The sequence below is a fragment of the Tauraco erythrolophus genome, chromosome 6, assembly GCF_009769465.1.
Source record: "Tauraco erythrolophus isolate bTauEry1 chromosome 6, bTauEry1.pri, whole genome shotgun sequence".
NCBI classification, from domain to species: domain Eukaryota; kingdom Metazoa; phylum Chordata; class Aves; order Musophagiformes; family Musophagidae; genus Tauraco; species Tauraco erythrolophus.
Genome location: NC_141470.1, coordinates 61,702,314 through 61,727,628, shown reverse-complemented (window position 1 = coordinate 61,727,628; position 25,315 = coordinate 61,702,314). Strand labels below are relative to the sequence as shown.

The following is a 25,315-nucleotide window of genomic DNA, read 5'->3' as shown; positions in this document are numbered from 1 at the left end:
GGGTCCCTCTGGATGGCATCCCTTCCCTCCAGCATGTCGACCACACCACACAGCTTGATGTTGTCAGTAAAGTTGCTGAGGGTGCACTCGATCCCACTGTCCATGTTGTCGACAAAATGTCAAGCAGCATCAGCCCGCATAACGATGCCTGATGAACGCCACTTGTCACTGGCCTCCACTTGGACATTGAGCCACTGACCTCAACTCTCTGAGTGCAACCATCCAGCCAATTCCTTATCCACCGAGTGTTCCATCCATCAATTCCATGTGTGTCCAATTTAGAGACAAGGATGTCATTTGGGACAGTGTCAAATGGGTTGATGGTTGAGCTGTTCTAGTGTTGCGATGTACTGAAAGTTGAATGTTGCTACTTCAGGGCTCGCAGAGCTATGCTTGCAAATTTCTTCTGCCCTAGAGCTTTTGTTGAGCTGCAGCAGGTAATTGCACTCTGGTCTGATCTGTCCCTTCAGTGGAGATGGGGGTAGTTCCTGAGTCGTCATGTTCTGTATGGAACAAAGTTTAAAATGTATAGCGGGTAATGTCAGCATCTTGCAGTTTCCCAAAGCTTTTAGTGTGCAGTTTGACTTACAGTGTGCCTTCAGCTGTATCAGGCAAATAATTCAATTAAGTGTATGCAGAGAGGTTGTTACAATGGCTTTTAACTGCAGGGCTGTGACGAGGACAAGAACAAAGCTAAATGTTTTAGGCCATTACCGAAGGTCAGTGCTGAACACTTTCATATGTCCCAAAGAACCTCTTGTGTTCAGATGAGACATTCCCATCGTACTCATCCTCCCCCGTGCAGCACGAGCAATGTCTGTGGAAGATGTTTGTAGGTCAGGAGATGCTGGGATGTGCTGTAGCTGTGGACGTTCTATGTAGCTTACAGAAGCTGCTTCTTCATGCTATGTCTTTCCCAGCTGCATCTAGGGCCACTTCTCCATGGCTCTCCTGTGATGGATACTTGCTAGTCCTTTTCTTACGACATGTTTCTGTTACGTGACTCTGTGTGCAGGTGTGTGCTAGGTGTCACTCATGTCTTAAGTGACCTGGTGAGTGGAGCTTCATGCACTGAGAAGTGGGAGGCTTAGGTATGCATCTGCAGAGCGAGGTGTCTGTCTAAACGTGAATATCCCATTCTTGTGTCACTGGAGAAGCAGTTGTCCCCCTGCCCCTCATCTGGAGCTTCTTTAATGGTAAGGTGCAGGGAGATACTGTGTTTCTCTCTTCCCTTCTCAGGACTTTTGAATGTATAATGTTGCTCTGCTTGACGCATTATTCCAACCTTCTTTTATAGTCAGCATCTTCTTAGAGCTGCTGTAGCTCCCGAATCCCTTATAAATAAGAGTTTTTAAGCAGCAGAAGAGGCGAGCTGATGTGATTCCTGTTACTTTTCCAACTGCTGTTCAGAGCTCTGTTGGAAGCAATGACTACTGGTTGATTTTCTGCTTCTGAAATAGAGATGATCTGAGAAGCAGCAGCAGAAATATTCAAGCAGTCTATATATAGTCCTGTGAAAATGTTGCTGTCTTAGTCGTGATGCCTGCTTTTCTATTGCCAACTGGAAGAATTTTGTGGAAATGATGGCTTTACTACAAGAAGAATTAGTTTTGGTCTTGGAGAATACAAGTCTTGGTCAAAATAAAGTCTTTGCATTCCTAAGCCTTGAAGTTTTGTATTACTCTGTTTTTTCTTCCATTGTACAGCTGTGTGCACAGCTACCGTTCATAACAGACCAGTCTAAGCAAGTCTAATACGCAGGATGCATAGTAAAATGCTTCAAGCAAAATGATGAATAAGTAAATGAATACTGTTTTTGCGTCTTTTAAAATATCTGCATACAGTACACAAAAGCATGTTAATTTGCAAGTATCTTTCAAGTTTCAGAAACTTGGAATCTGAAAACAAATTAGTCAAATGTAGTGTATTTCTATTGACAGCAACATTTCTTGTTTTCTCAGGCTCCCCTTTTAAATGTTGCCTCCTTGGCTGAAGGCATGGTGTACAAGCATCGCTTGTTCTTGGCAAACAATGTAGCTTTACTACACATCTTCATATGAAAAGCTTCATGCTCCTCCTGTATCATCCCCTGTGTACTTGATCATGAGCACTTGGCCACACATGGTGTGCTGTGCATCGAGCACACGGTAGTAATGTAAGAGGAATATAGAAGGAGCAAAGAGTCAAGCTATAGTTTATCAATACTCAAGTGAGTTGATTGCTGATGACTCCTTAGTAACTTATTTTATTGATTTGTGAACTTTAAGCTGTTTGAAAATTGTGTTTCTCTGACCATGCTTTTGTGTGAATATTAAGCTGTTTAAATACTGTATTTCGCTGACCGTGCTCTTGTTAAATAAAGATATTTTATTATTTCAGGTTGCAGTTGTTAAAATGAAGTGTACAGAGCGCATTTATGCAATGAAAATTCTAAATAAGTGGGAAATGCTTAAAAGGGCAGAGGTAAGTAATATGGTTCTTTAACACAGAGAATTTTTAAAATGGCATTAGGAAAATTACATTGAAGCTGTTCCAGATTACGAAGAATTATTTCATGAGCATAGGAGCGTCATTCTTTTTTTCTTTTTTTTCTTAAGCTGTTGTAATGCAATCAAGTCTGACAGTCCCTTCCAGGCATCTGTTGTTCTCAGCATTACTGTGTATTCGTTTACCAGACAGTCTGCCCTAGTTCTTACCCTGAATTTATTGGCCAGATTTTTGTTTACAATAAAGGCAAGTTAAAGACTACATGAAAGCTGAGATTGGTGCTACTATGGCATTCACAACTGTATACAAAAACATTATGAAAAGGTCTTTTTTCTCTTGTATTCAGAAAGCATACGTTAAGGAGCTTTGTGTCCTACTCTTTGTAATAGGATTTAAATAACTAGTGAAACTATAATTAAATATTTTGGACTCACAGATTCAGATTGTAAAACAAAATGTGTTAAGAAGGTAAATCTGTTTTAGAAGGGTATTTTTAATGAAAGGAAATGTACATTGTCACAACAAATTATGTAAATGCGAATGGGTGCTTTGGAGGTTAGGAAAGAACCTACTAAGAATATGCCATGGGAAGTGCCATATTCCTAGGACACCTACTCTTGCATAGTACAGGAAAACCTAACTCAGCAGATAAACGAGCGATAGATTTGAGGGGAAAATACATGTTGTGCATCAGTACTTGCGGCAGCTCTGTAAGGTGCAAAGGCAGTCAGCTTGCTGAGGACTGAGCCTGCTTGACCCTTCCCTGTCCTATTCTTCTGTCCCCTTCCTGACACGTCCTCCCTTGCAGCCCTTCCTAGTCCCTCCCTTCCTTTCAGGGAGTCAGTGCCAGCTCTTTTGCTGTGAATAAGCTTCCTCCCTCTTGTAAAGCCCCTCTTCACCCTTGCCTTTGCCTGATTTAGCCGCGCTCCATCCATCAGTCCATGCTCTCCTTGAAGGAGCAGCGGCAGGCACTGCTGCTGGGCTGTGCTGTGAGCTGTCAGGGTTCATGCTCTTCCTTGGCTGTGCTGCATCAGCGGTTCTGCATTAAGCCTTCTGCTGTATGGAGGAAGTTGGGTGTCCTTTCTACACAGATTTCAGTTGGATTAATGCATTGGTCAGTATAGAATTGTTTTAAACTCAAATGCTTGTAGAGGGCTCCCAAACTCTAATGGAAATACAGCTATGCTGGCTTACTGCAGTCATTTTTAAAGTGACTGAATTCAGTGGCCTACTTAAATAGCTGAAACTTTTACATGTAGAGAACTCCTGAGAAGACAACTGTTTACAAATTGTCGTAAGTTATGCAACTAACTTCTCTTACCCTCTCAGGCAGGCGAGAGGCGGAGGAGGGTTATCCACCAAGAAAGGTGTATAATGAGCCATAGTTTTCCCAATACACACATAGGACAAGTAACAGTCCAGCTAAGTTCTCTTTCCAATGGTTTTCCCCATTTACAAAGGACAATAAAGGAACTCTCTTCTCTACTGTGCTCCTTTGTCTTTTCCTGTTTGGTTTGCTTGCTTGATTTGGCTTTTCTGGGTAAGCAAGACTTTATAACCTGCATATCAAGTTCATGAAACATCTGAGTGTTAAAATTTCCCAAATGTGGTGAAACTTCTTAGTTTTTAAAGTGAAGCCTGCAAGAATACAGTAGCCTTTTAAGTGGGCAATTCCACTGAAAAGCAGACTTCAGGTGTTTTATTATCCACTGTATGAGTGGTCTAAGAAGCACGTTGTTATACTGGTTTATGTTTGTTTTGTAAATTGTGATATGAATCATTTTATGACTTATTAAACATAGCAAAAAAGTTATCTAAACACTGTTTGTTTGTGTACTAGCTGCAAGGAAAAAAAACCCCACACGGTCAGAAGCCACTAAAATGCAGGAAAGATTAGTGAATATCAACTGACATCCTTAAATGGGTTGCAAGCAGAAGTAGGCATGCCAGTTATGTTGATAAGGTGGGCCGTTTGTATTGGTTGTTTTGACAGCAAAATACATAGTCCTTGGTGTATTGCTGTCGACAGTACAAATAAGACCTGCCTGGCCGATTAGGTAGCCTGTCACACTTTTTCAAGGCACTCTCGAGGCCTTTTAAGCTAGTGTAAGCAGAGAAGGAGAGTTGTATACTTTGAATTCATGATGCAAAGCGTTCAGCAGCGTTACTGGTTTTGAAGCATTCATAACATTCCCTTGCTATTTGAGGTTGCAGAGTGAACTGGATCAAGGAACTGATGTCTTTGAAAATAAACAAACTAGTTTTCTGTGTTGGCAGCTTCCTCGCATCGCAGTGGTGGAACTGAGAAGTGCTGTGCTCTGGTGCTGTGGGCAGGGGATAGCATTACCTGCAGCTGCTGTTGCTGCCAAACTTTTTTTAGCGTGATACTTTAGCCTTAAATTCATAAACCGTTAAACCGCTCTTAATTAACATTTAATTACCGTTTATGTCTCTTTGCACCAATAATTACTAACCTTACAATGTGGCCACAGCATGGTCGTCTTCAGTAGAAATGTAAATTTGACTTTTGCTTCCTTAGGGGGAAAAACGGTTGAGATAGCTTTATAAGATGCAATCTGTATATGGTACGGCTTGGCCTTCCCAGGCACGTTCCTTCTGTAGCACATTTTCTAAAACATCTGGACAAGTGGCAATGACAAAAAAAAAAAAAAAAATTATTATTATCTAGAACCCAAATGCTTGAATGTGCAACAACCAAATATCTTAATAATGGCTTTATGGATTGAGACTAATCCCAAGGTCTGCACCTTGATAGTTCTGATCCTATAAAAATGTTAATATATTTTTATTAAGGAGGACTCACTTGAAGTTTATGAAAGTTGGTTTTATGTAAAGATCCTGAGAACCTGTTACACAGAGCTTGCTTCTCTGAAGTGTTGCAGTGTGCTGTTTGAAGTAGATGAAAGATTATTGAAAATGAAAATGTATTATACTGGACAAAGATAAGACAGTAATAGTAAAATCTGCTTATTTCCTGTAGTGTGTTGGCAGTGTCTGGAACTGGAATTGTAATGTAAGAAAAGTATACATGAAACTCTATTTTCACAAAGGTGTTTTTCAGAAGAACCAGACTTGCTTTCCTAGAGCCATTGTCTTTCTATTGCAGTGACAAGTTATCATTTTTCTGGCTTTTAAAAACACATTACGGAACAAATATTCAGTGTTGACTGGAATTGGTTTGTGGGCTTTTTGGTGTTTTGGGAGGGGGGTGTTGGTTGGTTTGGTTTGGTTTTTTTAAGGTCGCAGTCAGGATTAGAGTGACTGAATGCCTGACTACAAGCCTGCAGAGATTCCTTGGCTTGTCACTTGTGCAGACTGAATCCAGTGTATAGAGACCTCTGTTCAGTAATTCTAAATAATCCCATAAAACATCCATATATATACATCCTGTGAAAACTACTTGTTGATGCTGACAATGGCTTTTCCCCTCTCTTCCTTTAGACAGCTTGCTTCCGAGAGGAGAGAAATGTCTTGGTGAATGGAGATTGTCAGTGGATTACTACGTTGCACTATGCCTTTCAAGATGAGAACTATTTGGTATGTTTGATTCATCAGCAAATAAAAGCTTTAGGTTATTAAAGGACTTTATTTTTGATACGTTTAAGGATATTAGTGCAATATATCAGTCCACCTCATGCCTCACAGCAGTGTTTCAACATTCTTGTTTTTTCCTTCAAGAAAAACTTCAAAGAGACTGACTGTAACTCCAGGAGAGTGAGGAAGTCATGTAGTACTATAGTATATAGAAGTTTAGTTAAGCACCTTAAATTAACTAATCTACCCTTGCATAAAATATATCATGCTTAAGTTTAATGTTTTGGATAACATTGCAATTAAATACTTTGAGAGGTGTTAACGCTGTGAAAGTAAGAAATATTTTTATTCTATTTTAAACTTTCAGAATGTCTTTTGAAGCAAGATTCTGTTGAAAAATGGCAAAAGTAATTAAAAATTTTATTAAAAAAGCTGATTAAGGTAGTATTTTAAAAGCCTCACGAAAAAAATAGCTTATTTCTTAAAAGTACTTGAATAAAATATGTTTTTAAATCAGCAGATTGGTCATCTCAGTAGTTTGAGAGACTTTAGCAACCATTTATAAAATCGTTACGCCTATTACATTTTTTAATAATGGATTATTAGAACTGTAACATATAAAATATGTTTACCTTAGTCACTGAAGTCAGGAGAGTACTAGTCAGGAGCAAAATCAGTAAAGCCCCAACATACTGCAATACACTGGACCATACAGCTTCCATGTGTCTAGTTGAGGCTGGGTTTGCAAACCTGCCATTCCTGTAACAACCGACATAGTTGTAGTGTGAAAGTTTTCACATCCTGTTCTTTATAGATAGTACCACAGTAGCAAGTCATGATTATAAATAAGAAAAAATGTATTGATAAAAGGCTGCCAGTGAGTTCAGAAACTGAGCATATGAAAGAGAAAATACTCAGACGTTTTCACAGGTGCTGAAACAAACCAAATTATTTCGACCGACATGTTAAAAGTATTTTCAGAATAAAATGCACATCGTAAGCAAATAAGCAGCCGGGTCTTAGACCCTCGTTTACAGGCTATTTCCATTGAATGCTTTGTGATAGATTCAGAGTTTCAACATCACAAAGTTTAGTTGTCTCTGGCACTGCCTTATGAAGGTAGCTCATAATTTCAAATTCTCTCAGAACCAAACAGCCTTCAAACTTGCATAAAAATAACCTGAGACATCCTTTAACGTATTTCCAAGTATCTTGTAAGAATGGAGCTACTGGAGAAAAAATTGTTGTCTGTGCAAGGTATCAAGCAGTAGTAATGACAGTATAGAGAGGGATCTAGTGTTGCTAATACCTTTTTATACAAATCTATTCCTAGCAAGCTATAGCAGTATAATATGTTTCTTTTCCTCAAATTGCCAAAGACATTTTGATGTTGAAGTTTAACTTGACAGCAGAATTTAGACATCTAGCATCTAATTTAAGATCCAGTATCTAAGAAAGCAACAACTTTGCCTGGCAGAGTCAGCAGATTCCCAGCTTGCCTGAGGTCTGGTTCTGCATGTGATGAGATGCTGTCTTCCAATTTGGGCTGTTACTCAGCATCCATCTCATGTAAGTGTCTGGTGCTCACAGATGGAGTGTATCTGCATCTGAGTCACGCTATTGTAAATGATGTATGAAGAAAAGGTGAAACACATAAGGAAGTGACTTTCATGCAAAAACCTGTACCGGAGGTTTTTTTTCCATCCCATTTTAGTTGGGCCACTTGTCCAGGGGCTAAAAGATCAGCTTGAAAAAGTTCATAGCCACGTTTTTCTGCATCTCAGGAGAATGCTACCATGTTACAGAACCTGAGCAGATTTGGTTTACTTTTTAGCTGTGCTCTTCATTCTTGATCCTTGTAGCTTAGAGTGCAAAGCTGACAACAAAACAAGAACAGACAAGAGCTCGGTTCTCCAGCCTGGATTGGACATGGGTCCTCTGAAAGAGAAAGCTCTAGGTTCTGGTGTCCGCTCCCAGTGATGTTGGTGCATTATAGTTAATGATTCTTAAATGCAAAACCACATAAGGTAACCTTGAAGCGGAGCAAGAACCTTGGTGTCTTCCCACAGCTAGGGCTTTGCCGTCCTCTGGCTGCATGATAAAGCGCTCAGAATGAGACAAATAAAGAGAAGATGAGATGTTAAGGTAGAAAAGTAGTAGCAGCCCTTGGAGAGTCTAGAAGTAATGTGGGTTTTATTCCCTCTATTTAATATTTGTACAGTGTGTGATGATGCAGAACTTACATATAAACAAGAAACACAAAATTACGCAATATGTCTATGTTACACCACGTGGTAGTATTTATAAACAGCCATCTCTTCAATGACATTACATGGAAATGCTAGGATGGCTTTTTTCTGGTTCCTAGAAAGCTTTTCATAGAGATAGTTTCAGTCAAGATGGGTTAAGTAAGCCTTTGGTGATTTTGCTGAAACAGATATGGTGTAGATAAAACATAGTTCGTGAATATGAGAAACATGTATGAGACCTGAAGTTATTAATCTCTTCTAGATTCAAATCTGTTAGTTTTCTGTTGCTTTACTAGAAAATTTTTCTTTCCCATGAAGAAGGACATCTTGTCTGCTGTCTTAAAGACTCCTGGGTATTCATGAATGTATTTTGATGTCTTTTTTTTTTTTTTTCCCTTTTGATTTCCAACTACTTTCCCCTTGTTTGATGTAGTCGCTTCCCTGGAAGAATGCAGTACCTCTAGATTTCAGTGTCTTAATACCCGTTATTTCAATCCCATGTGAAGGGAGAAGTGCCTCCTGGCAAGAAAATAGTTGTGAATTGGAAGATGAATAAAATTTGACTTTCTTACAGAAGAGGTCTTCCATCTTTCTCTGGTTCTAGTGCCTCATTTCAGGGGTCAGCTGAATTCTTGCTGAGTTATGAACGCTGTGGGAGCTGAGGGAAGTGCATTACCTTGTCTCTTTGACAGGCGGGCTGTTTCAGCTCCCACAGAAGCCTCTCTAAGCTCTTATATTTGAATTTCAGAGAAAATACTTTCATACAATATCTCTTTTAAAAGATTGCTGATTCCTGTCTGTAGCCTTTTGTTTTCAAACGTAATTGTTCTATGTGTACAGTGTGCCAACACGTGTTTAAAATTCCTTGATGGGTTATGCAATACAAACTGATTGATTTCAACATAAGTGATGAAATGTGCCTATCAGATTAAGCTATAATTTGAATGATATGGAGAAAAATATCAAAACCTATGCCCTTTGGAGTCGCTCTTTTAAGCCAAAAGACAGGGAGGAAGTTGTTAGTGTTGCTCTTTATGTTCCTTTGCGTTTATGTCTTGTTTAATTTTCGTCCTTTGTGGAAGATGAATCTGTGGCAGGGACAGTGGTTTGCAGGTTGCTTTACCTTGAGGAGAAGAATAAGATGACTGCTTATTCTGGAAATAACTTCCCAAAGCAAAGTTATTCCTAAAAATGTGCATCAAAGCATCTTGGGATGCATAGAGCAACATGGCTCAAGACTGGTAGTACCAGATAAAGTCATTATACTTGAAGTAATGGTCTGGATTTAGGTGGATATTGCTAGGAAATAACTAAAACATAATCCTCATTCTGTGGTATGAGAAATAGCAAGTCTGAGTCCTGTTCTTTCACATCACCCTATCTGTGTTGGTTCTTTCCATGGATATGGTAATGGCTGATTGGCCTAGGAAGCTGTTTACTTTTCTGTTGAAATATATTCAAAAGAACATTGATGTTTGATTTTTAAATTTCCCACTGTAGTGCCTCTGGCTTGACAGTGCTTCTGGCTTGTCATGGGCATCCGTAATGTATAGTGTCATCAAGCTCCTGCCAGCCATGTTATGCATCAATGATGTGGCATGTGCCAGGAAGAGTGTTTGAAGATCTTGATGTGATAAGTTCAACTTTTGGAACCACTAGTAGTGTTAAAATGACACCAAAACTAAAAATAGTAATGAAATGTGTATTTTAGACTAAGCTGTGTCAAGTACTGGTTTTAACTTAAGTTTTTTCTTTTTGCATCCTCTGGAAATTCTCAATTTAAGAGTCGATAACCTACATTAGCTTGGGTGATATTACATCATTTTCTTTGTGTGGCACTTTAGTTAAGATAGAAGTAAATTAACTCTGATTTACTAATTTCTTGCTGCCATATCTTGCTTGTTTTTTTATGGTAAGAACTGAATGCTAATATGTCATCCTTACTGTGATTGTTAAAGGAATAGGGCATGTTTTTACAGTAAATAAGCAAATAAAAGTAATGCAGTTGATTACCAATTTTGACTACTTTCCCTAGGCATAGAAAAAAAATTAGTGAAAGTGGTTTTTTCCAGGGGTTAACTGATTAACTTGAAATTATTTTTATTCTTACCACCTGTGTCTCAGTACTTAAGTGCTTTATTTCTCCCTTTTCAGTATCTAGTGATGGACTACTATGTTGGTGGTGACTTACTGACACTTCTCAGTAAGTTTGAAGATAAACTTCCTGAAGATATGGCTAGGTTCTACATTGGTGAAATGGTGCTTGCTATACATTCCATACATGAGCTGCACTATGTGCACAGGTAAAATACTGTCTTACTTGGGGAAAAAAAGATACATGTGCAGTTACACTAAGTTAATCCTAAAAATATTGCTACATATACAAATGAGCACTGTAGCTACAGGCAGACTACTGTGGGTACTTGCTTACTACATACTGTATAATAGCTGTATAAACTACTACACTTTAAATATCAAGTTTTGATGCATTGATATTAGAAGCAGTGATATTTGTCTGACTGACCTTTTACTAAAGCTTTTCTTTTTAATCAGGCTTCTTGACTTATTCTCAATTCACTTCATGAATATTTATCTGCCTTTGTCCAAGCCAACCTAGAGATCTGAAGCAGTTAGAATTCTCTGCAAAAGTTTAGACGTTCTGTGAAATTTATGCACAGTGAGCCTGTGATAGCGTCAGTGCATCTCTTTACCTGAGGTCATCCTCAAGCGGCTTTTATGATGAGTGGGCACGTACCTGCCTAATTGTTTCTGCACACAGGATGCGTATTCCAGATCCTGCCTACTATCACGTTAACTTAGGTTGTGTTCTGTAGTAATTAAGAATGTATAATATTCCTCATTCTCTGTCGGAGGAAACGGGTCAGGAAGGTAGGGTACACTTTGTATGCTTCTCTTTTGGCTTTGCCTTGGAGCAGCTGTTTTAGAAGAGCTGTGAGTAGTGCAAGGGAGGCACTCGATGGATATGTTGTTCCATTGTTGCAAGAATCTTGATCAAGCGAGAATTTCTATCTGTTCTTTGTTTTTCAAATTGAAGAGCTATGTATTATATGTCAATTAGAAAGCAAAGTTATACTAATTCTGAAAATCTCTGCAGTTGTCTCTTTATATGCTGATTTTATAGCTTGATTTCAGTAAACAGAGAAGTTAGAATATACAGAGTGTGAGAGTAGTGAGGTTTTCCAGTTAACTGAAATCTGCTTATGGCCATACAAATAGGTTCACGATAGGTCACTGAAAGTCCTGGCTCAGGGGAAGTGGACTTCCTACTAGCATTGTCTGACTTGGCAGGTACATCTTGGCCAGGTCCCTTTACCTCCTTATGCCTTTATTTCTTAATCTGCAAAATAAGGACAGTTCTACTGTCTCTTTTATGAAATGTATAGTTGAAAACTATTAGGTAAGTGAGGTGATTTTTATTTATAATTAATATTTAAAAGACACAGAGAATTCTTAAATTATAGTGCTTTCGAAGTCTTCTGTTTGGACTTTGATGACTGTTTCAAAAATTAAAAAGGTAAAAGATATGTAAACTTTAATACTCCTGTGATTAAATGTGGACAATATGTGGGGATTTAAGAACGTTACAGACTCAGAAGCTCACCAGAGAAACCATTGCACCCATTTCCGAGGAAGGTGGCCTCCCTAACTGACCAGCTACATCTTTACATGGGGCTGAATGAATGTCTGTTGTGGAAATCGGAATGAATGGCTCTGAGGCCAAAACATACGCTTTGAATAGGAGATGTATGAATGCCCAAGAAATTAGTGCTTGGCAACTGGAATGGATTAGGAGGAAGCATGATTGCTCTGGAGAGGATTTCAAGGACCCTTTAAAGGCTTATATGACCTGTTAGCTGTAGATAGGAAACAGTGGAGCTCAGAGATGAGGCATTAAGCTTTTCTAAACAGAAACGGTGTTTCCTTAGGCAAGCGAGATCTGCATGCAAAGCAGAAGAGCAGAGATGTGTTGGATGGCTTCGAATGGCATTGTGAGCAGTGTTCTTTAAAAAATAAACAAACAGAAAAATTGGTGTATAGTTGTACATAAGCTTTATTAGTCCTCTGCACCTACTGAGCTTGACTTGTGGTTATGGGACTATAAGGGAATGTTGACAATATCTGGAACTGAAATGTGTGGAAAAAGTTTAACAAGGGAATGGGTTTATTGGGAAAGCATAGTGAGCTGGTCTAATTTTCTGGGTAAGTGCATATTTTTCTGTACTATAACAAGTAGGTATGTGTTTAATTTATGTTGACAGGCATAGATTAACATTTACTATTTTGTCATAATACTGCTAATGAGCAACAGTATTACTGAAGTTTCAGCAGTTAATTTCAAAGCATTAGCCCTTCGTTAAAAAGTGTTAATTCAAGTTTGTGTTGGAAAAATTTATCAGATAGGCAGGATTTTTACATGTATGGGGACCCTTTTTTAAACCTGTCATGACTTTCTCTTAAGTCTCCTCAAGTGCGAAACTATAGAATTCAGCACCTTAAAAATCAGACATTGTCAACTTCCACATCTATGTAGCAAGGCATATTAGAGCACGTTTTTTTTTTTCATTATTCTTAGTAATTCTTGTCTCTTCCTCAAAGATTAAACTGAAGCTGTTGTACAGTTTTTAAGTTTTTGAGCACACGTAGTGGCATTTGGAACTTCCCATTTGAAAAGAAATACAGGATTTTATGGTGCAACAAGACTGGTGGGTTTAAGGCAAAGCACATGTACGTTTATTATTAATAGATAGTTTTTAAATAAATATGATATCTGAAAAAAAACCCAAACTGAAAATCGAATCAACACATTAATAAATTTGGTACCTTTTTTCGCAAGCTGAGATAAATAATAATATTTCAAAATGGCATGATGATATGCTAGCAAGTCGGGATCTGATCCTGGATAGTGTTGGCTAAAGAAGGGGAAGGAGACTGGTATGTGTTACCTTGGAAGACATGGATGTTCTCCTTTTTAGCCTGCAGAACTGAGTTGGTTTTGCTTTTAGCACTTGCTCTTTCGTCTTCCTTTCTTAACATCTTCCCCCAACATATTGGCTAGATGCTCTTAAAATAATTTGGGATATTGTGAAGCTATTAATTAAAAACAAAAACAAACAAACAAAAACAAAAAAAAAAAAACACCCACAAACTATCCAGCATAGTGTGTATCAGGTCTGTCGTCTTAAGTTGTCTGGATGGTTGATCTTCTACTGATACTTTTCTTAGTGTGAATTTGAGTACAACGTGGTGAAATAACGTGGTTAATTGGTGGACTAAATTGAATTAACATGCTCTTTGGTAAATCCTTTTGGGTATCTTCCTGATATCAAAAAGAATATCAAGTAATGAGCTATAAAAGGAGGATCTTAGTTCCATGTCACTTAGTATCTGTAGCATGCTGTATATCATTTTATACCCTGCTAGATATAGGTAAGAATAGGAAAGACACCATTTGATATTGAAGACTTTCTAATGTTACTGTATCCTGTTGAAATGGCATTGCCCTAATCCCAGAGTTGGGGGAATTCAGTGTCTTGTAAAGTGACCACTGCATGTACACAGGATGCAAAGGTATCTGTAGAAACAAATGTGCTGTGCAATAGCGAGTGGAAAGTCTTGAATAGCAAATTAAAAATATTGGCCAACAGAAATGCTGGACAAAATTTAAAGAAGCAGTAAAAAAATCTTCCTAGATAGGAATTTAGAAGTTAGTTATAAGTCTTGGCAAAACACGCAAGATTAAAACATTGCCATTTTTCTTTTACCTTTCTTGCCTCTAAACAATATTTCGTGATGCATATAATCTTTAAATTATGTTGATGAAGTTAAATGCCTGTCTGTTACAGTCAGTATGACTCATTGTAATTGTTCTGCTTGATTATTTGACTATTCAGAGTTCAATTTCTATGAGCTTGAATATCCGATGTAACCTAAGGTTTCAATATTGCGGGCAAAGTTTTAAGTTGGGCGGGAGGAGAGAGTTGGAAGTAGTGCAATAAACAGAGCTTGCATCAGTGGGTATCCAACATAAAATTCCGTGTTATTCTGATGCAGGATTTAAATATTTTCACTTCTTTCTATTATAACAGAGACATAAAGCCTGATAATGTTCTTTTGGATGTGAATGGCCACATACGACTGGCAGACTTTGGATCCTGTCTGAAAATGAGTGAAGATGGCACAGTATGTATAAAGAAAAATTTAATTGAGTTGCTGGTAGTGGGACCTTTTCAGTGAGTTGCAGGTCTTAAAGCTATTAGACATTGCCAGTGTGCATCAGGGAGGTGGTAGATAGTGAACTTACTAACATGATAAAAATTGAGAGGAGAGTAATACTCAACATACTTACGAAAACATTTTTGATATCTTCATCTGCTTGTTTTACAGGCTGCTACCTTTTAGAGTTATCACTTGCTGTTTTTCTTTCTTTCACCTTTTCTCCTACAAGCCATTTGAATTCTCATCAGATTTTTATGAACTGTCCAAAGACTCTGTGTTAAAAAAAGGATATAAAATTGGTGGTTTATAATTTGTTGGAATCACAGGTGAGCAGGAACACAGAAGCTATGACAGACTTGAGGTATAAGTCAGGCAAAATGAGAATATAAGTAAACTCAATAAGAAAATCTGGCTACTGCCGTAAAAGACAATAAAAAATGTTTCTATAAATACATTAGCAACAAAAGGAGGGCTAAGGAGAATCACCATGCTTTATTGGATGCCAGGGGAAAACATAGTGACAAAGGATGAGGATAAGGCTGAGGGTACTTAATGCCTTCTTTGCCTGAGTCTTTGATAGTAAGACCAGTTGTTCTCTGGGTACCCAGCCCCCTAAGCTGGAAGACAGGGAAGGGGAGCAGAACGAAGCCCTCATAATCCAAGGGGAAATGGTTAGTGACCTGCTGCACCCCTTAGACACACACCAGTCTATGGAGCCAGCTGGGATCCACCCAAAGGTGCTGAGGGAACTGGCAGAAGTGCTCACCAAGCCACTTGTCATCATTTATCATCAGTCCTGGCTAACCGAGGAGGTCCTAGTTGAATGGAGGTTAGCAAACGTGATGCCCATCTACAAGTAGGGCCAGAAGGAGGATGTGGGGAACTACAGGCCTATCAGTCAGATGTCAGTGCCGGGGAAGGTTATGGAGTAGATCACCTTGGGTGCTATCACATGGACACGTACAGGACAACCAGCTGATTGGGTCCAGTCAGCATGGGTTTATGAAAGGTGGAGCCTGCTTGACTAACCTGATCTCCTCCTTCTATGACAAGGTGAAGGAAAGGTTGTGGATGTTGTCTGCCTAGACTTTAGTAAAGCCTCTGACACTGTTTCCCACAGTATTCTCCTGGAGAAACTGGCTGCTCATGGCTTCGATGGGTGTACAAAACTGGGTGGATGGCCAGGCCCAAAGAGTTGTGGAGAATGGATTTAAATCCAGTTGGCAACTGGTCACAAGCGGTGTTCCCCAGGGCTCAGTACTGGGGCCAGTTCTGTTTAATATCTTTATCAGCGATCTGGATGAGGGGATCAAGTGCAGCCTCAGTAAGTTTGCAGATGACACCAAGTTGAGTGGGAGTGTTGCTCTGCCTGAGGGTAGGAATGCTCTCCAGATGGATCTGGACAGGCTGGATCAATGGGCCAGGGCCAATTGTACGGGGTTCAACAAGGCAAAGTGCTGTGTCCTGCACTTGGGTCACTGCAGCCCCGTACAATGCTACAGGCTTGGGAAGAGTGGCTGAAAAGCTGCCTGACAAAAAAGGACCTGAGGGTGTTGGTCAACGGCCATCTGAACATGAGCCAGCAGTGTTCCCAGGTGGCCAAGAAGGCCAATAGCATCCTGGCTTTTATCAGAAAGTGTCATCAGCAGAACTAGGGAAGTGATTGTCCCCCTGTACTTGGCACTGGTGAGGCCACACCTTGAATACTGTGTTCAGTTTTGGGCCCCTCACTACAACAAAGACATGCAAAGAAGGACCATGAAGCTGGTTGAAGGGTCTGGAGAACCCACTCCTTATGGGGAGTGGCTGAGGGAACTGGAGTTGTTTAGCCTGGAGAAAAGGAGGCTGAGGGGAGACCTTATCGCTCTCTGCAACTACCTGAAAGGGCATTGTAGTGAGGTAGGTGTCGATCTGTTTTCCCAGGTAACAAGTGATAGGATGAGAGGAAATGGCCTCAAGTTGCACGAGGGGAGGTTTAGACTGGATATTAGGAAAAATTTCTTCACCAAAAGGGCTGTCAAGCATTGGAACGGGCTGCCCAGAGAAGTGGTTGAGTCACCATCCCTGGAAGTATTTAAAAGATGTGTAGATGTGGTGCTTAGGGACATGGTTTAGTCTTGGGCTTGGCAGTTTTAGGTGAACAGTTGGACTTGATGATCTTAGAGGTCCTGTCCAACCTAAATGATTCTGTGATTCTGTAATTAATAAGCAGTTTGTTTTATATGCCTTTTACAAATGGAACAGCAACTTTATGATCGTTGGTCATCTTGTACACCAGATTGGATACACCCATAAAAACTGATTCACTTGTGACATTTCTTATTTGTTTTTCCTAATTTAGAGTGCATCCAGCGTGCCAGTCTTACTGTAGTATGGGCATGCAACATCGTTCACCAAGTTTGGCACAAACTCAGGTCTTGGTGATGTTCTGTAGTCATAAAATGCCTGTCAAGGATTTACCATATTAAAATGCAAAATAAATTGGAAGCAGCCATTATAACTCTATGTGAAACCTGGGAACATATTCCTAGGGATTAGAGCTGCTCTGCCACTGCCCTGAAGGTCAGAGCTTCCTTACTACTTGGGCACGGGGCAATTCCCCACCTTACCCCTGTATTGCATCCAGTTGCACATTATACAATAAGCATTAAACCAATTTCTGACATAATAAAAATAGGGGACTACTTGCTTGAGGAACGTGTTTAGTGATCCTCAAATGAAACTGTAATTTTCGGACATAGCACTTGAAGTCCCCACTTATTCATTTTTCATTTCAACTTCTGGCAGCCAATTGTGATTTTAAAATATAAACAAACAAAGGCAAAACACATTTTCTTCTTGTCTTTCTGCTTTCACAATAGGCTGTGATTATTTTGGGTTTCTACTGTGTTCCGAATACAACATCAACTGATTTTATGTAGAAGTAGACTGGAACTTAATTTTTGCAGTATTTGTCATTTTCTTAATATTTTCTTTATTTTGTTGCTGTGATTTTTATAAATCTCTTCCTTTTCCAAAATCATGTCCTGATATCTCTGTCAGAAATACTATTGTGTGAGTGAGAAAGTTGCTGAAAGAACATGAAAGCTTACAAGAATTATGTTTGCCTTGTTTTTAAGGTACAGTCATCAGTAGCAGTGGGTACGCCTGACTACATCTCCCCTGAGATACTGCAAGCAATGGAAGATGGAATGGGAAAATACGGGCCTGAATGTGACTGGTGGTCATTGGGTGTCTGCATGTATGAAATGCTCTATGGTGAAACACCCTTTTATGCAGAGTCATTAGTGGAAACGTATGGGAAGATTATGAATCATGAAGTAAGAGCTGTGTTAAATATCTGTGTATTCACTGAGTTTAGAACGTTTACAGAGAAACTGTTATCACTTAAAGATACTGAAGAAATAGTAGTTCTTTTGCTTTTTTCATAATGTTTTAGAAACATATTGTGTACTTTCAGGTTTTAGGAATTTTGGTTCTCCGAACTGCAGAAATTGAATTCTTTGTGAAATTGAAATTTTTCTCTAAATTCTTGTTGGAAAATCTAAGCAGTCATCACAAAATTGAAATTAAAACCAACTCTTGTGTTAGGCCCATTGAAAGTCCTCTGGACTGTGCAGGAGGAATTAAGTAATGTGTTATTTACACAGCTGTGCACTTTCTGTCACACTGATAACTACAAAAAAGGGAACAGGGAAGGCAACCAGTGTAGACATAAGCTGCATGAAGAACATGAGGTCGAGGGTGTAGCCTGGAGTGGAAGTGGTAGAAAAACATGAACTTGAGCTGCATGAAGAAAATGAGGTCAGGGAGTTTGTCCAGGGTCAAAGTGGTAGAGAAGCATTTGAACTTCGGGGTCCATTTTGAACGTTGGAGAAGAAGAATAAACCAGTTCATGTTGTCCTTTCAAGAGCTGTATTAGGAGGATGTGTTTATGTGCATACTCATCCGAGGTAGCCAGGAGCTGTTGCGTAGGGTCTATTGCTGCATTTTCATCTCCCCAGGATGAGTGCAGTTTACTGATGTTTACAGTGCTGTGCTCTCACAGTGAAGCGGTGATGGATAAGACGTGAAATCCTTGCCAGAGCTGACACGCTTGCTGTGATGAATATTACTCTCTCTCTCACTTTGATTTCTTCATAGAACTAGCTGGTTGCAAGTGTAACCAGCATAAATTCTGGTTACCTGGCTCTTAAATTGCTTGGGAGGAAATTTGAAGCTGTTGTCCTGCAGACTTAATATTTTTATCTCATTTGGACACACAATCAATATGATTGTATTTTTTTCAATGGAAGTTTTAAAGTTTAATTTCAGTTATACTGGTTTGGGCCCTAATGATCTCATTTTAAACTTGAAAAGTAGTATTATAAGAAGATACACGCTATCGTCCTTTATTGGGAAAAAAACCCCAAAACAACACAAACAAAAAAAAACAATGAAAAAACACACCAAAAAACCTTTCTTGACTATACAATAGTAATAGTACCAGGCTAAAATACAGAAAAAGTTTTCCCAATTTTTATCTAGAGTAATTTTGGGTGTTAGTGGTAAATACAATTTTTAGATCTTCTGATTGTTTATGACAGTATAAATCTTTGCTAAATGTAGGTTATATTTTGGTAAGAAAAATGGGTAATTAATGTATAAATTAGAAAAATACATCCTTAAATATAACAATGTTTTGTAAGAGTTGGCTACCATCAGAGGTTTTTAGGAGTTGAAATTAATAAAATCTCAAGGAGTACATCTTCAGGAGATCAGTGGATCTGTGACTAAAGAATACCCGTGAGGGTCTGTCTTTATTGTACAGTCTTTAATATATTGTAGTGTGTCAGAATTCCTGTATGTCTTTAAAAAAAAGTTCGCTTTTCCTAATAGAGTTACTGTAAGTGCAGTTGGTTTCAAACAGAACTGTATTAAAGAAATTGGGAAATGGTTACTTGTCCTGGAAAGCCGTGCTAAGGCAAAAAGTCTGTCACTGAATGTATTGCGTTGTGCTTTGCCACTGCTTGCTCGTACTAAGACAATGTTTGACTATTCTGCTTTCCAGTTTTATTGCTGTAGTTTAGCATGTTCTTTTGGAAACTACTGTTGAAAGTTATGGAATGGATTCCTTCTCTAAAAATGTCTCTATTTGTTTTGTTTTCTAGGAGCGATTCCAGTTTCCCTCCCATGTTACAGATGTATCTGAAGAAGCAAAAGATCTTATTCAGCGACTTATCTGCAGTAGAGAGCGTAGACTGGGACAGAATGGAATAGAGGATTTTAAGTCTCATGCATTTTTTGAAGGACTGAATTGGGATAACATCCGAAACCTAGAAGCACCTTACATTCCAGATGTTAGCAGTCCTTCTGACACCTCAAACTTTGATGTAGATGATGATGTATTAAGAAATCCAGTGAGTCTTCGTTTTTAAATATTACTAATGCAAGTATACAACCTTGCCACGCTATATAAGGTAGTACTGGCAACTTATTTCAAAGTAAGTAATGTAAGAGATGAAAAATAAATCATTTCAAATTTGAAAAATGCAAGTTTTTCATCTCTCTGGCATTTTGAGTTATCAGAAGTTGTGAGCTGCTTTTCTAAATGGTAGCACTTGCCAAAATGGACTCAGTCAAAGTTAAAACATATTTAGGTGGGGGGAAAAAAAACCCTTAGTTACCCTTTTGGTTTACCTTTACAAGGAGCTAGTACTTGAATTTATTCCTTTTCAAAGGTGAAAAAAAAAATTCTGTAGAAATACACAACATATTCTCTGTGCAGCTTGCAGTCACAGCTGCCCAGGTGAGAGAACTCACACTGCTACTTCTCCACTCACTTAACACTAGGAGGTTATTTCTGGAGTGGGAACATTGGTGTTCCCCTCCTCCATTTCTGTTGTGTAGTAGTTTACAAACTCGGGTCAGGAGGAGCAGAGGACTTTTGTGGTATTTTGTTTATCAGAATATGTTCCAAGAAATGAAGAGGTTTTGACATGTGTTTTTTGTTATCTCTAACAGTAACTAGCATACTAAAACTAACAGCATGCATTTTGATGCCAGCTCACTTTTAATTAGGAACTTGAAATTTTGCGTTTTCTTTTACTGGCTGCATTGTGCCTTGAACTTGTTGAAAAGCTGCCCTTTCAAGTGCCAGTTCAAGAGGCTCCTAAGTTCAGGTCATTATATTAAGTGACCTAATCTGAAATAAAGTTTGTCCAGGGACAATGGAAGGCTATACAATGAATTGTAACTGCCAATTGTCAATTGGTATGCGCTGAGAAAAGTCTTTCTGTTAGCTGCCTCTCTAACTGTTGAGGCTAAATCAAATGCCTTTAGCTCTGTATGGAGTCTCTTTTGGGTTTTCATGCATGTTGTTTTCATGCAGGAAGTGGTGCCACCAAGTTCCCATACAGGATTTTCTGGATTGCATTTACCATTCGTTGGGTTTACATACACAACTGATAGGTAAGCAAAAGATACGTTGTTCATTAAACTTGTTTTTCCAAATGCAGCTAATTCTAGGAAATTCTCATTTTTATAAACATGTAGAAAGGTCGATGTCTGTAGGTGTGCCTGTGGATAAACCTCTATCCCTTTTATTTTTGCCAAGTATCTGAACATATTTTGACAATGGTTGCCAAGATTAGATGTACTCGTATTTAGTATTTTGTCTATTTGAAATGAAAGTGCTATTTAACATCTTCCTTGGTGACATGGACAGTGGGATCGAGTGCACCCTCAGCAAGTTTGCAGATGGCACCAAATTGTGTGGTGTTGTGGACACGCTGGAGGGAAGGGATGCCATCCAGAGGGACCTTGACAGGCTGGAGAGGCAGGCCTGTGAGAACCTCATGAACTTCAGCGAGGCCAAGTGCAAGGTCCTGCATGTGGGTCAGGGCAATCCTAAGCACAAGTACAGGCTGGGCGGGGAACGGATTGAGAGCAGACCTGAGGAAAAGACTTGGGAGTGCTGGTGGCTCAACATGAGCCGGCAATGTGCGCTTGCAGCCCAGAAAGCCAACTGTATCCTGGGCTGCATCAAAAGCAGCGTGGCCAGCAGGTCAAGGCAGGGGATTCTGCCCCTCTGCTCTGCTCTCGTGAGACCCCACCTGGAATACTGCGTTCAGCTCTGGAGTCCCCAACACAAGAAGGTCATGGAGCTGCTGGAGCAGGTCCAGAGGAGGGCCACAAAGATGATCCGAAGGCTGGAGCACCTCTGCTACGAAGACAGGCTGAGAGAGTTGGGGTTGTTCAGCCTGGAGAAGAGAAGGCTCCGGGGTGATCTTATTGCAGCCTTCCAGTACCTGAAGCGGGCCTACAAGAAAGCTGGAGAGGGACTTTTTGCAAGGGTGTGTAGTGATAGGACAAAGGGCAATGGATTTAAACTGAAAGAGGGGAGATTTAGATTAGATCTAAGGAAGAAATTTTTCACTCAGAGGGTGGTGAGACACTGGAACAGGTTGGCCAGAGAAGTTGTGGATGCCCCATCCCTGGAAGTGTTCAAGGCCAGGTTAGATGAGGCTTTGGGCAACCTGGTGTAGTGGAGGGTTTCCCTGCCTGTGGCAGGGGGGTTGGAACTAGGTAATCTTTGAGGTCCCTTCCAACCCAAACCATTCTATGATTCTATGAAAGAAAGATGAGGGACTAGATGCGTCGCTTGCAGTTGGGTATAAACTTGCTCTTCCTGCATTGAGAGGTTGAGAACAAGTCTTGTCCACATTGCGTGTCTGCCAGGAACAGTTCAGGATTAGCTCATTGCTCCGAAGTCCTGCTGGTAGGTTAAGTTAACATATATGGTTCTGAGCATAGATGAAGTGACTCACTTTGCATGTCTCTGAAATGGCCTCCATCTGACTTCAGAGATCCATCAAACAAATCCTTGGCTGTGATCTTAAGGTTATTCTGCCCTGTTTGTTACTCCATTATTACCCTTTGCTGTTTTTTATTATCCCATGCAATACTATTTCAGACAGAACCCAGTACACAAACCTCATCCTTTTCAGAGTGAGATCATGTGGCTTAACTTAGATCCGTCTTTGTCACACTTTAAACTAAACTTTTGGGTTTCTCAGCTTTCTCAGTGCAGGTACACTTACCTGCTTACTTCGCGGTCAGGTATTAGCGACCTTTGGCATAGGAGAGTTAACATTTTCAATTGTTTAGGCAGTTTGTAAAGTGAATATTAAAGTCCTGAGTGCAGGTATCTTCATTCTACAGCAGCATACATAGTAGCTAGAGAATAATAACTTTATCTACCCTGACAATTGTCTCAACAGTAACAATTATGGCACTAATTGTTCTTGTAAATTTAAGGTGCGTATTTGGTGGAATCCCAACATGTCACTGCTGTAGAATTCTATAGGTACTTATTAAAATGTTATAACTTTTGTATTTGTTTTCAGCTCTTTATCTGATAGAGGAACTTTAAAGAGCGTGATGCAGTCTGACACTGTAACCAAAGATATGGATGTACAACGTGACTTAAAGAACACTTCACAGATAGAAGGCTATGAAAAGAAAATACGAAAATTAGAGCAAGAAAAGCAGGATTTGAACAGAAAACTGCAAGGTTAGTGGTTTGTATTTGTTTGGATTCTTAGTTCTGCTCATTAGAAGGAATTGGAATGTATTTTATTGAAAATCTTTTCCTTCCTTTTCTGATTTAAGAGTCTACACAGACGATGCAGAACCTCCAAGGTCCAGTGTGTGTTACAGTAAATACAAGCCGTGATAAGGAGATTAAAAAATTAAATGAAGAAATTGAACGATTGAAGAACAAATTAACAGGTAAGCCTCTGGCATGGTAATTATAATAATGCAATTTATTTTGCTGCTCCTGATAACATTATGTACTGTGTTTTTGCAATAAGTAGAATTAATGTACTTGAGGTGCCAGAAAAACAAAGGCATTTTTAAAGTCCCTGCTCAATATTAAGAGGCATTTCAGTTTTTCCAGATGAGCACTTAACTTTTTCTTCCACTTGCTTGGCCTGACAGCATATACTAGAGAGGGGAGTCTAGAGTACAATGAATTGTGTGGATGGGTTCAGTTAAATATTTTGCGTGATGTTTGTTTCCCTAAAAATCTCAAGAGATCCAGTTCTCTTACTCCTCCCTTTTTGGAGAGAGTATTGTTTTGGAGGGGTTTTACTTGGGGGCAGGTGTAAGGCATAGTGGGGAGAGACTAGTTGCTTTTTAGTAACATAAGGGAATAGGTAGGGAGGATGTATAATAGCTCACATTTCAATATTTCTGAGCTCCTGCTCCCTTTGTATTTCTGTCTGGTGATGCATTAATTAGGAAGCACTAAGCATTACAGAAAAACAAATACTGGCATCTGTCCTGAGAGAAGGCTGACTCATCCATATCTCTGAAAATCTATTGCTCGACAATGCTATTAGTTTATCCATACAAACCTCCTGTTAGTGTCTAAATTTTGAGTGGGAATCAGTGATAAACAAAATGGTAGTTTTGAATCCTAATGACTTGGCTGAGAGGTTTATAGGGACATGTAGTATAGCATAAGTAGGTTCAGCTGCTAAATTGTGGATGCTGATTTTTTTTTTTTTTTTTCCCCACTCTGCAGTTTGGCAATATACTCCCTTTGTAAGTCTATGCATTGTTCTCCTACATAGATTATCCAAAAAACCCCTATTCTTCTGTATTCTGGAATTAGGTTTGAATCAAAATAGTTAGATTAAAGTGCTACTTCTGCAAATGGTTCAGGTTTATCTATCTCTTCAGCCAGTGGTGTCCTGTTAAGTCTAAAAACTAGCAGTATAGCTTGGTTTAAAAAGAAGTAGTATTGGCTCATGTAGTGTGGGAGGAGGCTTGTGCTGAAGTGAGAAAAGGAACAATACTTTAATCATTACAGCAATGCTTGGGATCCCTGAATACATAGGTCCAATTTCCTGTTCTGCCACAGACATCAGTGGAACTTGAGTGAGACAGTTATTCCTTGTGCAATTTCTTATTTGTTTGTTTAAAAGAAGTATTAATTAAAACCAAATGGAGAACGGCAGTTCTAAGACTACATAAAGGTGGTTAGTTTGTTGCACCTAAAGGTGATAATTTCAAATCAAATTTGTTTAATTTTCTTTGAGAGCAAAGAGACAACTACCAGAACAGGCTGCCAGGAATATGGGCAGTTGGGTCTCCAACCTGCCTCGTGCAGGATGGTGTTTCCTTCCCAGATTGTTAGTTCTTGTCTGCTCTAGGAAATAAATAGACCTTGCCTGTCTTGCTGAACACACTAATGACTGATTGTAGTCTTGTTTGTTGTATAATGAAAACTATTTAGGAGACAAATTGCTAGAACTTGATTTAGAACAACTCAAGTTTGTTTCAATGTTTTCATGGGCTATAAGTTGCATTCCTCAAAAACAAAACAAAGACATGCTTTAAGCTTCTTCCTTTAAAGACGTCATAGTCTTTGTGAGGATTTCTTTAATAGACTGAGAAAATTAAAATTATTGGAGGTGTCAATAACCCAAAATTACCTTAAAGTCTAAAATGGCAGGAAGGGGAAGGAAGTTTATTTTCTAAGCAAAGTGATGTCAGTTTGAGTAATGTTGCTTGCTTTACTGGTGTAGATTAGTAACCAGTTACCTTTAATATGTATTAATCTACAGATATAAGTAAACTGGAAGGACAGCTTGCGGATGCAGTGGCTTTTCGACAAGAACATGAAGACTCTATACACAAATTGAAAGGACTAGAAAAACAGTGCAGAGTACTGCGGCAAGAAAAGGAAGACCTTCATAAGGTACAGTTCCAAAGATGCATACATTTAAAAATGGTCA

At 39.2% G+C, this 25,315-nt stretch overlaps 1 protein-coding gene across 11 annotated transcripts in view; it reads left to right on the top strand.

The window, feature by feature from the left end:
• Positions 1 to 25,315, top strand: part of CDC42BPB (CDC42 binding protein kinase beta) — a 102,919-nt gene that overhangs the window by 40,151 nt on the left and 37,453 nt on the right. For 10 of the 11 annotated variants that reach the window (XM_086613550.1, XM_086613547.1, XM_086613546.1 and 7 more), the window contains exons 3-12: positions 2,380 to 2,463; positions 5,950 to 6,045; positions 10,446 to 10,594; positions 14,399 to 14,492; positions 17,648 to 17,848; positions 19,679 to 19,927; positions 20,899 to 20,978; positions 22,916 to 23,082; positions 23,181 to 23,300; positions 25,145 to 25,278. In XM_086613550.1, coding sequence (XP_086469676.1) covers positions 2,380 to 2,463; positions 5,950 to 6,045; positions 10,446 to 10,594; positions 14,399 to 14,492; positions 17,648 to 17,848; positions 19,679 to 19,927; positions 20,899 to 20,978; positions 22,916 to 23,082; positions 23,181 to 23,300; positions 25,145 to 25,278 — 1,374 coding nt within the window. The remainder of the gene's footprint in view (positions 1 to 2,379; positions 2,464 to 5,949; positions 6,046 to 10,445; positions 10,595 to 14,398; positions 14,493 to 17,647; positions 17,849 to 19,678; positions 19,928 to 20,898; positions 20,979 to 22,915; positions 23,083 to 23,180; positions 23,301 to 25,144; positions 25,279 to 25,315) is intronic. The other variant, XM_086613552.1, reaches the window with a different exon arrangement.